We start from the raw sequence: 16,478 nt of genomic DNA on the forward strand, positions 1-16,478 counted from the left end.
TATTGACGTCTTTGGTGGGCGTGGTTTTCGGGAACCTACATACACACACAGACGCAGGCTAGGATTTTTTCGCGGGTGTATGTGCGTCGGTACACACGACGAGAGATTGGAGGGATATATTTACACCACATATCTCTCTCTTTTTTCCCCCTCCTCCCTGCCGTTCGTCAACTCGCCAGTCAGTCACTCTGCAGTCAGTCAGTCCGTCCTCCCGTCAGTCGGTCGCTTGATCGCTTCTAAAACGCAAACTGAAAAACCCGCGTTACCTAATTAACAATAAAATGTCTAATTGTAGTACGCGTTCAGATGTTACAGATTATCGATCTCCGTTGTCCCGCGGATTATATCGCCACGGGGGTTGATTCGATCAGTCATCCGATATATTACGAATTTTTTTCACTACGATCAACGTCGTTACGACGACAGCGTCGTCCGACGGAGCGACGGGGTTGCAGCCGCGAGTTTTCTCCACCCCGATCATTGTTCACCGCCCCCCTTCATTTTTTACGACAATTATTTTCACCGTCCTCGTTGTACATTAAAAATACACAGTGCCGTGTCAGTGCTAAATATTCGTAAGGGTTCGTCGCGGGTGTGAGTGGCAATTATTTTTTTGTCACATCTATGTGGTTGTAATGCGTGAATTGCTTCCACCGATTCATCCGGGCGTGGAAACAATAGTAGTAGCAGACGAAATCTGATTGCAAAAGGTGTGCCATAGAAATTGGACCGAGAGAGAAACAGAGAAAGAAAGAATTGAACTGAAATTATAACGTGTTTAAACAAATCGGCGAAAAGAAAACGAAGGATATAATCATCGAGTATTTCCTTCTTCGTTATTTCCCACATTCACATCGTGTCGTCAATCCTTGGCGGAAAATATCCTAGGCTAGATTTCCAAGAATCATAGAGATGGCAGGTTATGTTCCGGTACTACTAATCACAGCCAACGTCGGCAGTATATTCGAAGAGGTATAGTAGTTAGTTCTTCTTTTTTTGATGTCTTGCTTTTTCCAATTCAATTGTTTAGTCGACTAACGCTTTGAAACTGAATCAATTTTTCAGTTTCCTCACTTTTTATTCTACTTCTTTATTCCCTTCATTTGTTTTGATCGGTTATTCACTTCATCCCTTTCGTCTATCTGTCTACACTATGATTGAACAATATCATTTCGTTTCAAACGAGAGCATATTTTTTTCTTTTAAACAATTTAACACAAGGTTACATTGTATCATATGGTTCATACATAGTTTCATTGTTGTTATTCTTCTGCAAACATGTAATACAATTATGTGTGTGTGATATAAATTTTTCTGACACGCATTGTAAATCAATCCAGAAGTTAAGTATTTTTTTTTATCAAAGGCTTTTTTTTCACGAGCACGTATTTTTTTTTTCTTCCCCATACACCGTCTGAGCTTTTGCACTACAGATATCCATGCTTTACATTTTTTTTTCTATTACTACGTTTTTCTGTGTCATGAATGATTATAGGAAAGTTGCAAAAAATTATTATGACTAAGCTGATCCATGCCAGAAAGCAAGCTGAGCAAAAAAAATGACATAAGCATAAATCAATAAACGACTAAATTTAAAAATGGTTCTCCCATATATTATGTACGCATATCAGAGTCAAGCGCGTAATTGTTTGTCAATTTGAAAAACGGTATATCATGCTCACACCACTGCTAGTATAAAGTTTCCCAAAACGTCTGTTTAAAGTGGATAAGATATTGTATTCACCTCGGTCGCCAATTTCTCTGTTAATAGACGCATGCATGAAATCTCATACGCATTTGCCACTAAATTCGAAGGCAACCATTTACTAATTATAATTTTTAATAATCGTCGAAAACACTGCGAACAATTGCGATCTCGGCAGTGGTCAATTTAAATTAATGTCAAATTTTGGATTACATTGATTTAAGTTTGACTCTTGCACTAATTCATAGTTTCCTTGTATTGTTGGAGGTACGAAAAATATTCCTGATACATTAGATCGTTATGAGTGTAAGGCCTGATACGTAATCATCGTTCAATTCGACAATTGTTATCATAGCTCAACCAACAACAACAACGAGAATTGAAAATGTTTGAAATATTGGCTTTGGTTTTGTTTTCAGCCGGGTGTAATGCTCAATGTATGGACGGAAGAATTTTTGGCCGTGAGTATATTTTGACTCCTCAATCAATCTTTTAGGGCTAATAATAATAATTGCACACTGTCTGATCCTCCTTCTTCTTCTTCTTTTTTTTCTACTTTATGCGTACGTTTTTCTTCTCGTCTTCACTAGTATGAGGCAGTTTGATTATTGCACAGTTTAGGATTACGTAACATCTATTTGAACTTGAAAAAGGCTTTATCAATCATTGGACCAGCTACCTCTGGTTTCTGGGACTAATACACTCGAGCACCTTCTAGTATGATGGTATGAAAAAAATGAATCATTGAAGCGGTGTGCCTTTTTTCTTTTTTGTCTTACACAAATGAAAGTATTTACTAGGAAGCATGATGAAACGGTCTATTACATTTCAGGCAATTTCTTGCATGTAATGATTCAAAATTCTCCACGTTTGTAGAGATCATTTCCGGACTGGAATTATAATGAATCAACTGATTCATAATTATATATTTCTGACGAGTTTTATCACCACTTGGTTTTTTTCTTCCGTTCTTCTTGGAAATTCAAGTGAAACCACTTTTGAGATAACTTTGACAGATGAGAAAAGAACAGATTTTGTCGAGTCACAATGATTTTTCAGAAATACTTATTCCTTGAATCAACATCGATAATACATGAATAAGCGAGTAAAAACAGACAAACAAAGTTTCGTACGTGCGACTGGTTATTTTTTGTAGTTGTTGGAACAAAGAATTTTATTGTCAGTGTTTTATCCGTTTGTCAAAGTTTGAGAAAATTGAATTTTATTACATATCCTTTGCCACCCATTAATGATTATAGTCATAAAATAGCGTATGGGATTACGTAATGAACTGAAAACAACCGTACCTAAGAACCTATGAAAGTCAAAGAGTCTCATGCCAGATGAAAGAAATTCTATATTCGCCAGTGTAAAACAGTCAAGATTGTAAGCAAAGATCAATTTCTTAAAAGAACAATCATTGCCAATTATTAAGTATAGATAAAAATCATGTTTTCGATTTGACATCGTATATCGTGCAAATGTCATAGATTGATATACAACAAACTGTATTGTAATTTTATAGACAATAGCAAGATTAGATCCAAAGTTCATAGCGCTTCACTGCCAGGAAGTGGGTGGAAAAAACTACGAGCAGAGTATGAGGCATGTCGAATATTTTGTTAGGTAAGTTATCAGAAGAGTATGAAAATGCTCAATAGAATAGATACAAACAGTTCTACTACTCGGCTTTAAAATCATAGTAGGAATTAAATATACTAAGTTATGTAAATTCTTTCAGGCCAAGTTCTAAGGTTTCTTCTAGTATATTCAATTAAGAATTTAAAACTTTGATCCATTTCCGAAACACCAGTTCAAAACTTGTCAAGTTTCACTCATAATTTAAGATAATCGAAATTATCCAGAAGCAATAGCAGCACCGGTTTTTCACTGTAATCAGCTAGTCACACTAAATCAAATAAAGAGGGTGAATACAGGGACACGTTGAACCAGATAGCAATGCAATTATTTCGCCACGTTAACAATGCTGAAGAAGCATATCACTATGAGGAAAATTTTGATTTACTACATTTATAAATCACAGTGGAACTTTATTCTAATTTTGTTATCTACGCTCTGTATTCATCAGATTGTTGATGTCCTCGGAAGAATTAAGGCTGTTTGACAAAGTGAGGGTTTTTCTGGATGAAGATTTTTCATCCGCCGAACACTTCACTGTAAGTGTATAAATTTTTCCTTGTTTTTAATTCAGGCATGAGCCAAATCGCAACACTTATTCTCTTTGCCACTTATTCTGATACCAGTTTCTTTTTTGTAGGCTTTGGGAAATTTTTATTTTATACATGAATCTTTGAAAGATGTACTATTGTGGGATTTTAAAGGTAATGACTTCGAATTTTAAAATCGCCTAGGGCTTAGTTTAAGTTTCAATTTACCAACAATATGTTGACAAATATTTATCATCATTTTAGAATCAAGTTTTTCACCGGTAAGCGGAAAAGATGTACATTCTGGTAACATTGAGGCGGTCACAACCAAAGAAAAGGCAAAGTTCCCGCAAGATTTTTTTCCAGAATGTAAGTGGTCCAGAAAAGGTTTCCTGAGAACACGATGGAGTATCAACGGGACGGTTTTTGATCTCATAAACATTCACTTGTTTCACGACGCCAGTAATTTTGTGGCGATGGAAACGGTAAACAAATTTATTTTTCTACGCACACATTGAAAATCTTAAAAGTTTTGCAATTCAAATTTATCGAAACAAGAAAGTGAATTAAAGAACACACACCGATAGACATTATTTTCATCATAGTTTCTCCGCTACATCATACATAAAAGATGCTGTTTGCGAATTTAATCCACAGTTCTTTTTTCGTTTCATTGCTTGTTTTATTCACAGATCAACAGTTGTTTGTCGCTATCAATCTTAGCTTGTATTTATAACTTTTACAGTTTCCGTCGGTATACAGTAAAACTCGAAGAAGAGCCTTGGAGCACACCTTGGATCGGTTTCACAACGATCAGTATCCAAACGTTCCTTACTTCTTATTTGGAGATTTTAATTTTAGGACAGACACCGCTGGTGTAATAAAGGTGCGGAAATTAAGTGAAAAGTGTAAAAGTGACGGTTCTCTCCTTGTTTTTCTTTCAATCTATCAGTTTTCAAATTCTATTTCAGAAACTTACAGAAGACACTCAAGAGAGCAAACTGCCAAGTAAAAACAATTTTTCAAAATTACAATTCCATAACAAAGACGACCATTTGATTCTAACCTTGGGCAAAAAAGAGTTCTCGCATTTTGAGCACCAGGATGTGTTCATGAAAAACAGTGGCCAGTGGGTAAGCGTTCTAAACTTATGTCTACTGTGAAAACAAATCTTCCGTACTCTACATCGCCTGTCGTTACTTTTTAAAATGTTTACAACATATGTCTTGGTACAAAAAATATCTTAACAAAATTGCTCTGCCTTTGTTTTTACAGCTTCGAGAGTACGACAGAGAATTAGAAGACTTTGAAGGAAGGTTATTAGAATATCCGATTAATTTTTTACCCAGCTATCCATTTGAGGAGAATATCGACGAGGGCAGTAATTACATGCAAACCAGAGTTCCCGCATGGTGCGATCGAGTTCTGCTAAGTCCGACCGCAAAAACACTAGCCCCAGATGTAAGTTTGAAAGAATTTTTATATTTTTTTTTTCACTTTTTGAGCCAAAGTACAATTCTTTGCTCTTCAAATTTATATCCCTTGGATTTATTAATTATTCAGTTTTGGTATTTTTCTTACTTTTGTTCTCGCTTATACCAGGCGTCCGCATCTGACGCGGTAGAATACGGCATCATTGGTCCAACAACGTGCATGGGTGATCATAAGGTGAGATTATTACTTGTTTCAGTATTGTTTGATTTAAATTTAGCATACAAATATATATATATACAAACATATTATTTATTTTCAATGCTGGGTTATATTTAGCAGCGATAAAATTCTGTCGATATCATAATATTATTATTTATGCTCACTTCTTAATTCTGATTACAATTAATGATTACGGTGCAGCCTGTTTTTCTGGAGTTTCGAATGACTCTCTAAATACTAAGGTACCTACAAACTTCTCTGTCTATTTCCCCCTTCTATTTCCATTTTCACTCAAGTTTGTTTCACTTTATTTTCTTATTTGTCTATCATTTATTGTTCCGTTTTTCTCAATCACACTTTTTTTCCACAATTAAGTATGTTACGTAAACACATTGTAAGTGTATATCATGGGGCTGCCAGTGTGACATTGTACCTGATTTCTCGAATATTCATTCTTATTGTGTCTTGTTATTCGCTCACATTATTTATATGTTTATATATACCTATATATATACATTACTTAATCAATTCCGAATTGCCTTGGTTCTTCAATGTCTATCCGTATTACAGCGATACAGAAAAACTTTTGACAATCGCAAAAGAAATAAAAGATGTAAAAATGAAAACTACATGCACCTGAAATAGCGTAACAAGAAAATCGGGAATCACAAATATCTTCATTCAAAGACATTGAGAATTAGAACGAGCTTGCTTGAAATTTAATTTCGTACATTGAAACTCTTGAATTACAAATCGAGATTCATTTCCGAATACTATTGTGATTCAATTTATTTATAGACGTCCCACACTCTCCGAAAAATAGTGATAAGTTCGCGAGATAGATCGTTTGAATGTGGTCGTTTTTTAAGCATTGAATTAATGATCACTGCAAAAAAGATCATTGATCCTATATTCGATCACCAATCGATATCGTATTGAGTGAGTAAACTTATTATATAACTAGTAATGTCTCACTATTTCCACCAAATTACATATTTATTATACATCTGATTTACAAGGAAAAATTTCTTCAAATCCCAGGTGATATGTTGACTTATAAAACAGGTTTTTTTAATTAATTACGTTTCTGTAGTTTGGTAAAAAGATATGAGACTTTCTTAGTCATCATTTCCACAAACTGCATAGTTTTTGTAATTTTTTTATTCTCAAGAGAAAATAAAAAAATTACACCTAAAACTGTTATTCTTTTAACTAAAGTAAGATGTAAAAAGAAAACCAAGATTTTCATCACTAATATTATACTTTTATTACGTATTACAATAAATATTGGAGAGGTTGACAAAGGAAAGTGCCATGAATCAATAATTACCGACAAATCGATGCGTGTAGCTGGACATTAAACATTGCATTATTTTTTATTAATTTTTTTTGTGTTTTTGATTTCAAATTTCCAGCCTGTCTACCTGAGAATTGTTCTACTATCAGAAGCAGGTACAGTAAACTGTTGCGAATTGGCTAACGCTCCGCAGTATTGCTTCAAAGTACCCGACAGCTACGTCGATAGATTGTCTATGTTGCCTGATTGTCGTAGTTACAACCTTGATAGTAAACAATCACATATCGACAATTCGTCGTCTAACCTTTTGCACGCTGCACCCATTAAGCATGATCCGTACACGCCGGACAGCATGGATAGTCCTAGTCCTTGTGCGCTAGTTGTTCCTGGTGAAGCATTGCCAGACCTCGAATCGCCTGACGATTACGACACGGAAATTGGCTACGATCAGTTTGCGCCTCGATTGTCGACCGCATCTAAGAGGCTGGACACTGCAGTGTCTCCGGCGCTGCTGAAATCCAAGCTTGAGCTTATTGTGCAGAGCAAAACACAACAGCGGAATTGTAACTTCCGAAAGAATGTCGTCCGGGTGAAGAAGATTGAGAAAAGTCCCAGCGATTGCGATCTGTACTACGCGTCAACTGATGATAAATCAAAAAGTGAAAAACGAAGGGAAGATGAAGAGGATGATAGTGAAATTGGAACCAGAAAGAGTCGGAGCAATAGCGATGTCTCCTGGCAGAGATCTCAATTGTTGACGAGGGCTTGGGTGCAGGGTAAAGGGCATCAAGCTTATGACAATTTTCGGTCAGATCTTGATAATCGCAAGTCATTATCTAGCTTGAAATCATTAGATATGAAGTATTACGAGGGAGGTACGGATATGGTGATACCGAAAATAGCTATCATAAACGCTAGCAATTTCGAGTCGAACGCAAGTTCGGTACATATTAACGACGACAGACACAGTGCGTATTCTGAAGCCAGGCTTAGCACTTATTCAGATAATAGGACAAAAACAATTAGCGGGGAAGCTTCTAGCTTGGAGAAATCCGATGAGATATGCAGTAGGATTTACGATGAAAGTGATTACGACGGAAGAACAAGATTTTGTGATAACGTCAAACAAGTTTTCAACGAAAGAAATTATTCAGTCGAGGATTCCAGTATTAACAATGATAGGGATAAGAAGAGATTAAGTGAATTAGACATTGATAGTTTAACCGATGACATGATATTGAAACCGGAAGACAGATCGTACAAAGATACAAAATCGATAAGTAGAGATAACAATAATAAATACGTATCCAAAGATAAAAAAGATGAGACTTTTATTACCGATAAAAAGTTATCGACCAACGTTGACTCGTCCAAAGCTAAACGGTACGAGAAAAATGGAGCGTCATCCGAAGAGGAAAAACTTCTCGTTACGACAGCGGAAAAATGTAACGTAGAAGAAAAATACGTGGTCGTAGATAATTTACATAGTAGCAGTAGTGGTAGTAGTACTAAAGCCAGTGTAATACCAAACATATACGAATCGGACACAGGCAACACTGCCAATGCGATAAATGATAGTTTAAATACGTACGGTTCCATTAACGCTGGATTGCCTAACGAAACTGAGACCGCTTGCAAATCGGAGACCCGTAACGAAGTTTTGGCATCGTTAAATACAACACGAAGTAACTCGACCCAGAGTCAAGACGGTAATATAAGGCTAGGTATAACGGCGCGGAAAGTCACCGAGAAATGTAAAAATGATATTGTCAGAGAGAAGGGCAAATGCAGGAGATGTTGCTGCGTCTTATCCTGAAGTATACTTTAGCAGTTATTGCGCTAGAATAAAGTGTATTGATATTTTTATAGCAACAAGATTGGCCTTCTACCGATGCTAAATATGATTCGGGTTACTTTTGTTTCGTGAAAATAGTTACCCAAAGTCATTCGACGAGATAATATTGCGAAAGCGAATAATGTTCCTTTCTTATTGCGAAGGTAAAAACGTGCCGAGTTTGTGCAAAACAGTCATAAAATGTTGAAAATTTATTATATCGTCGGGCTAGTTTTATAGCCTGGAACAAAGTTAGGAAATGTATCGGAGAATTTAAGACTAACTTCTTGTAGTCATCCGGTGGATAAGACATACGTATATGAATTTGCATACGATAATTATAATGCATAATTTTTTAGTGATTCTTGAAAAATATTGAATATTGTTGATTGTGTAATTACTTTTTTTCTTCAATTGTAATTAAAGGCCTCTTCATTAGAATTCTTGTTTTCGAAAGGCAATTAATCTTCGAAGGTTTTGCTTAAGATAACTGGGTGTATACGCACCGGGAAAAAACCGGGAATGTTTCCTATCCGGGAAGAAATCGGGGGAAAACACGGGAATTATCTGGTACTTCGGGATAATGAGACAAATTTTGCAGAAATAGTGTATAATTCATTTTGTTTGGGGGAACATTTTTTCTGATTCCGCCTGGTTGCTGGTGTATAATAATAACACATGTGTAATGGTATAAGGACGTGTCCACCAAAACCGGAAATTTGGTCGTAAAAGGGTGTATGATTTTTTCATTTCGTGGCATTCGGTGTCAAAGCACTCGAAACGCATATCTATACTAAAACTGTGCGTAAAAATGAATGAAGGCTTTTCAGCACCAAAATATATTTTTATTTATCACCTTTGTAAATGATATCAGGTCACATCAGCCATTTTTGTATATTGTCGAGCAGGACGCGAAAAACCTTCGTAACACAAAGATTTATGAATTTCGGGAAGAAGGTTTAAAATTTTTTATTTTGTTACAAAATATCGGACGTAACGGTACAAGTTCGTATGTGGGCACGTGTGATCTAACACCATTAGAGAACGTGATTATTATTCATAAAGTGCGTGATGAAAGGACATAACCGACAGTACTTACGTCCTTTTACCATTAATTCATCCATTTTTCGATTTCAACGTTTTTGAATGTACCCTCATTTTTTCCGCGTAAATACGAAAGGGAATGTAATAATACATCTTTTTACCTTTCCGCGTGGTAAAAGGTCGTATAATAGCGCATAGGTTCTTATACCATTAGACACGCGATGTACCTGATGCCAAATAAAGGTTTCAATATATTTTAGATATTCAAATTATTAATGTACACTGAAATCCTTAACACGGTGACGAAAAGCTCTCATAGACATTGCTGCGCTCTCAGATTTCATTGATAGAATTTCATATTTCGCAAGTCATAAACAACATTCACGAAGACTAAAGTGCGGTGTTATAAAAATATATGAAAGATTTGTTATTTCTTCGATATGAAAATAACACGAATATGCAAAGTAATACCGGTAATATATGTCAAGGCACCCGGGAAAAAACAATATTTTTCATCGAGAAATTCGGGAAATACCTGGATTTTTTTTTCGGTTTCCGTATACACCTTGGATAAGTAGTTTAAAATATGAATAAGCAGAGAGTGCGGTTAAAAGCACATGAAAAGAAAATTAATATACGTTAGCTTCAAAGTCACAATGCTGTATAAATTTGTAAAAATACTTTTGCGACTGATCGGGTTAATTATAACTCAGTAATTCATTATCGCTATATATTTACGAATTTGTTATATTCAATTTTATAGTTTTAATTTATGTTTTGTTCTCATATACACACTACTTTTAACAAAGTATAAGTGCCTGTGTTTGCAATGTACGTATGTTTGTTCAGGACTAAATTCAACGTCACTATTGTGTTTTGAATAATTCTTGCAATTTCTCTTTTACAAAATGTAAATACAAAGTTGGGTAAAATTCGTCCCCACATCCAGTGAAAATTGTAAATCAGAAAATGCATGTTCAAATTTATTTGAGAGTGAAAATTCAAATTCAAGACAATACCATTTTAATATTATTATCGAGTCCTGAAAAAAAGTACTTATCGTATGTGTAAATGTTAAGTAACGGATCAGTTACTTATAGATAACTAGGGTTGTTGTAATTACTTTGCATATAAGAATGGGTGAAATTTGACCACCTTTCAAATCAAAGCATTCATAACATTTTCTTAATTTTACTCCGACATTGAGTCTTACATCAGTTGTATTTTTTAAATAAACTGACATGCGTAACATTTTTCCTTACGAGTGCATCTCACGTGTTGCGGGAATTTAGTATATAGTATCAAAGTCTGTGACACGTTTTTTATTTAATTAACGCTGTCAAGCACAACTAGAACTCTGCTCAAGCTCGAATCTTTAAATCGACCGATCGATCGTATCGATTTGAATTACAAACTCTTATGTAAATATGACCCTAGTTAGATATACGAAACTGTCAAAGATGTGTGCAATATTCTGCTTTGAAATCAAAAATATAAATATACACGGGGTAAGCTTTAGTCGAATGAGAAAAAAAAATCACAGTTATGTAAGTGTCTTTTTATTTTTATTTATTGAAATCACACGCAGATAGAATATAGGTATAGAGATGTTTAGTGATTTTTATTAATCAAAATTTGTTTGCACGTGAGCATGTAATACATTTATTTAAAAATCTACAATAATTAGATCTGCATTTATGTACAATTCATTATTTTGAACGCCGTGATTCGTTCCTTGGTTCAAAGCGTTGTATCTACTGTACATACAGGATGTGAACGATACATACATATATTTATACACATATGTATCATATTACCTGTAGCAATTAAATCGACGAACGAATGCCCGTTGAACGTTTTCTGCGTTCATTTTTATTGTACCTAATGTATAATGTGCAAAGAAAAAGAGATAATAATAATAATTATTCCGCGCAGGCCTTGAGAGAGTATCCGCGCATTTAAATTAAACTGCCAAAGTTCGCATTATATACGATAATTAAACGTCTATTATATATGTATACGTATATATCAGATATTCGTACTGAGAAAAAAAAAGGATTAAATGTAAAAAGGAACATAAAATTTTATTTTATTTATACCAAGTCATTGCGTATATCACACTGTGTATATTTATACGTACAAGTATAGTCCTTCGTTTCGAGTCATTTGATGTTTATGTGAAAAGAATTGTACGGACGGGAATTCCATATAATCAAATTATATAACTAACGAATAATAACTTTTACAAACAAACAAAAAATAAAAATAAAAAATGTAAAAATACTCGCTGAGATAACTTTATTATATCGTAATAATTATACATCCACAACTAACAATATTATAAATCGTTAACTGTTTTGACGCCAAATTATATATATTATTATATACGCGGTATACACTCAGTTAGAATTTTACTCATATTTGATAGTGTATAAACGTATAACTTCGTAATAGATATAAAATATGATAGGCCATAATAACGATTATTAACATTTTTTATTTTATTTATATTCTTCCCAAATTTATTCTCGGAGCAGAATCCATCGGATTTGCTGAAGAAAAATTATACTCTTCTCCAATTCTGTTGTGAAAAAAAAATTTCTGAACCCCTTTCGCCGTTCTTCCTTAATGTTCCTTCTACTTCGCAAATGCAATTTCTCGGGTTGAAAGCTCCATCTGTGCGTGCAATAAAAAGTTCAGTCATAAAACATGTTCAGAAACAAGTCCGGTAGTCGTGATAATTTCTCGGCGTCTCTACGCGAATGAACCGATATAATTGTATGAAATAGGTTAACGAATAGACAAGGAAGTACTGATTTTGTTAAGTATTACTTATAGTTCATATGACTGTATACACTTTCAATGTTTATTCTGACGCATGAATGTATGCCTATATCGGTATGTGTATCAAATCTCGTACTAGAATATTGACAATGAATATTTTTACTATCAAAGCTGAAGGGACCAAGGCTATAGTGTACTATAAATATCCGTTCCGATACTGCCTTTAGAGGAAATTGATAAAAATTCGTTCCGTACATTCGGCTGTAGGTTTGTTGCTTATTGTGGATTTTTACTGACGATGTTATACAATATAATGCTTATTCTCAATGAGTACAGAACTCGTCGCCTTAACGATGACGAATTATTTCCTTGCAACAATAATTCTACTGTAACGATTACGCGTTATGTGCGTGAAAAATTATCGGACGACAGAGATCCTGAGCAAATATTTTTAATTGTTATATTGATGATAGAAAAATCTACGCAGATATGTTATACATATATGTTTATATTAAAACGTAAACGGAGAAAAAAGAAAGAAGGAAAGTCATATATCTAAAATTAATATACCAAACATGAAAAATCTTACTGTAGTAAAATGAATTTTCATTTCACCACGTTCGTTGTATTATACAATAATTATTGAGAAAAAACAGCGTTACGCTTTATTTATAATCAAATTATTAGTACGGCAACGATATATATTGTATAATGTATATGATTAGCGGTAATAAATAATCGCACTTAGTCATTACGGTATACAGCTAGTAAATATGAAAACTGCTTGCAAGAGTAAATTTGTATATATAATTTATCGATTACTTTCAATTATTATTGTTGTTGTTGTTGTTATTGTTATTACTATTATTATTATTATCATCGTTATTATTATTATTATTTCCTCTTTCTTTATTGTAAATATAAAGAATTATTTTTTATAGTTGTCAAAGACGCTGCATTATTTATTTGCACCTTAGTGTTTCGTCAACAATAATCACACTTTATGTTTTATTTCCACGAACATATGCCAGGAGTATTCGATGAAACTGGCCGCCAGTTTCACCAATTATTTTTTGTATGTATTCAACCGCAATTTCAATTGGCTTTTTAACTTGATTGTTTCATTCAGTAAAGGTTTATATATTGTTGTTTTCGTGCGTTTTTTCTTCTCTCCGTACCAATTAACTTATTAATTATTATTTATTTTCTTACGTTTTATTCGCTAACAAATACTGCGGTTTTTATTTTTATTCTTCGTGTTTGATTGTTTTCTGTCAGAATTTACTTGTATCGAAAGGTAATTATTACTCTTATTATTATTTTTATTATAGTTATAATCATTATTATTTATTACTGCTCGTCGTTTTCTATTTGTAGAATTTCATTTTGCATTATATAGATGTGTAAATGATATTATTAATTATTGTATTGTACGTATTCTGCAATTATTCATTCGTGTTATCACTTTGTAAATTTTTGTGAAATTTCCATCTGATTGCTATCGTTGAGAATGAAAAATTATGGAATTACTAAATTTAGAATTGAATTGTTTGATTGAAATTTGAATAAAAGCAAAATTAACTGTACATTTAATAAGAATACGCTGCAATAGTTTTACTGTGTCGAAATTGAATTCTTTCTTACCATCGTATGTATATTTTATATATATATATATATTAACAAAATTGTTCTTTGTGCAGATGGTTCACGAGTTGAAAATCACGTGGCAGAAAAGCTAAGGTCAAGACCGGCGAGCATAACAAGTCCGCAAGAAATTTGCAACAGCAATGGTACGGCAACTATAACGCGATACATACACATAAAGCACGCAGATTCACCGGTAAAAATATTTAGGGAAACAACCGTCTGATAAAAATACATAAATTATGTATAGTCGTACGATATTATATGATATGATATACGTACAAAATACGTAGCTGTAATAACTTTAAAATAGTATTAGATTGCGTTGTGCACATACGTTGGTATCCGTATATTATTCTTAATTATACGTATCCACATAAACAAATTTATCGATGTTCCTGAGTGTGGATGCATATAAATTTTTACCTATACACATATAATAACTATGTGTACGTAGATTTGAAATCAAAATAATCTTACACCAAATATCGAGTATAGCCATCGACCGTTTGACCCCTTCATTTTTGATCGGTATATTTGTATTATTCACTAATAGATATTATGGTATGATACGTGATAGAATTTTTAAAGTCATTCATCAATGCTTATTGTTTATCGGAGCAGATAAATAAACAAATATGTGCAGTCTCAGCGAATTATCCAGAGTTATTTTGAGCTTGATTGGATAATTGCAAAACTAGCTGAATTATGATTTCCCATTACTGTTAGATGAAGGCCTAAGAACTGGGGAATCAGATTGCACTGTTGTCCTTTTGAAGAAAATAACCAAGGACAGTTAAATTACCTAAGAACCCGGGGATTAGAACGATGCAAAAGAAATGAATGAATGGCTGAAAACCAACACTAATATCCCTGTATTTATTCAGTAGGTGAATAGATAAAAACAAAATAAGAACTCAAAAACCGGCCAAATTTCTAGTGTCTGAAAGTGGTAGGATATACCTGTTTGAATTATATAAGTTTCGCATATACATATAAATATATGTGTCTGTGTGTTTGATAAAAGTTATATACATAAATATGGAATGACGAATGAATCATTTCAAATACGTATATCCATAGATGTTTGATGGGTATATAATCTTATAGATGAGAACAGATTGACTCACCTGTAAACTTTGAAATAATCTACATTTTATATACGTCTATAATACAACCATCCTGTACTTAATTTTTCAGCGATTGAAATATAATAAGTAATTTTGTAAATCTATACTAATTTAGTTCTAACCATTCCATTATATATCAAATACCGAGTATTGAAATAATGAATAAATATGAATGAAAATGAAATTTGAAAACTATGGGTAAAATCAAATAAAATTAACACAGAAATTGAAAGATCGCGTTATAATGACAGAGTTTGTAGGCAGAAACGCGAGTACGTATCTTTCACACATGACATATTTACAGACTTTAACTCCAGCGATACTTTTGAATCATTCCTTGCCGTCTATAACTTGTAGTAAATATTTTACTAATAAGTCTCGATAATTTAGGGTTAATGTAAAATGATTTATTTTGAACATAAGAAGAATAATGTAATTACACATTACGCATTACACACTACACAGATATACACATACTGTACCTAAATGTAGACATAAATATATATACATATAAACTATGAATACCATTATACTTGAGTAAGATTTGAAAATATACATACTTGAGAAGAGTTATTGGAAAATAAAAGAATCAAGATCAGTTTTAAACATTCGTATTACGGATAAAAACAACTTGAACGTCCAATCCCAACAGCTTTTTCTACCGTACGTTGCGATCCATTCGTTATCATATTTCTTCGTCGCAGGTTCGATTTGAAAAAGTGTTCACTGACGAAATGGACCCCGGAAAATTCTAAAAACTACTACGACCACTACGTATGGTCAAAAGCTGCGGCAATAGCAATATTTACATTTCTTAACAATGATTTGGCTAACTATAAGATCATGCCTCCTAAATATAAGTCATCATGCTCATTGATAAAGCTGGGAAACCTATTATAAAAGTATGAATAAAGTATACATATGATACAGAGAAATCATCTTATTATTAGTCTTTATTAACGCCCACAGCAATCTTAGACGACTTAAAAATTAAATTTGTTATCTATAACTCTTTGGTCTACTGCTCCTACCAACTTCGAGCTACATACAATCGATTCCTCTCGCAAAATGACGTCAAAATAGTACATCAAATAATTAATTCCAGCACTTTTGCAAATCGTATAAATTTTCTCCAAAAATCCAAAGCTTTTAGCATTACTTTTTTCTTCATTTTTGGAGCCGGAAATTTGTCGTTCAAGATTCTATTTGTATGACCCTT

General features: G+C 33.5%; 1 protein-coding gene across 8 annotated transcripts; it reads left to right on the top strand.

The window, feature by feature from the left end:
* The first annotated feature begins 102 nt into the window (after nt 1-102).
* LOC107221520 (inositol polyphosphate-5-phosphatase A) lies at nt 103-16,194 on the top strand. 8 transcript variants are annotated; one of them, XM_046736607.1, is made up of 13 exons: nt 149-972; nt 2,125-2,166; nt 3,231-3,331; nt 3,795-3,882; nt 3,984-4,047; nt 4,138-4,358; nt 4,619-4,759; nt 4,845-5,006; nt 5,149-5,334; nt 5,476-5,541; nt 5,728-5,768; nt 6,942-6,978; nt 14,186-14,290. In XM_046736607.1, exons 1-11 carry the CDS (start codon nt 913-915, stop codon nt 5,758-5,760), a joined length of 1,164 nt encoding a protein of 387 aa, XP_046592563.1. In that variant the 5' UTR covers nt 149-912; the 3' UTR covers nt 5,761-5,768; nt 6,942-6,978; nt 14,186-14,290. The 8 variants fall into 8 exon arrangements, with proteins under 8 accessions (XP_015516015.1, XP_046592558.1, XP_046592559.1 ...); XM_046736605.1 differs by lacking the exon at nt 5,728-5,768 and having other exon boundaries at nt 138-972; nt 14,186-16,194; XM_046736608.1 differs by lacking the exon at nt 6,942-6,978 and having other exon boundaries at nt 148-972; nt 14,186-14,309.
* Nucleotides 16,195-16,478: the final 284 nt, after the last annotated feature.

Source organism: Neodiprion lecontei, chromosome 4 (assembly GCF_021901455.1).
Source record: "Neodiprion lecontei isolate iyNeoLeco1 chromosome 4, iyNeoLeco1.1, whole genome shotgun sequence".
Taxonomy (NCBI): Eukaryota; Metazoa; Arthropoda; class Insecta; order Hymenoptera; family Diprionidae; genus Neodiprion; species Neodiprion lecontei.

Excerpts from the sequence above, each read along its gene's own strand:
- LOC107221520 (XM_015660529.2), top strand. The coding sequence starts at position 913 with ATGGCAGGTTATGTTCCGGTACTACTAATCACAGCCAACGTCGGCAGT. Across the intron at positions 2,167-3,230 it reads GGACGGAAGAATTTTTGGCC|ACAATAGCAAGATTAGATCC; the intron begins GTGAGTATATTT and ends GTAATTTTATAG. Across the intron at positions 5,007-5,148 it reads TGAAAAACAGTGGCCAGTGG|CTTCGAGAGTACGACAGAGA; the intron begins GTAAGCGTTCTA and ends TTGTTTTTACAG.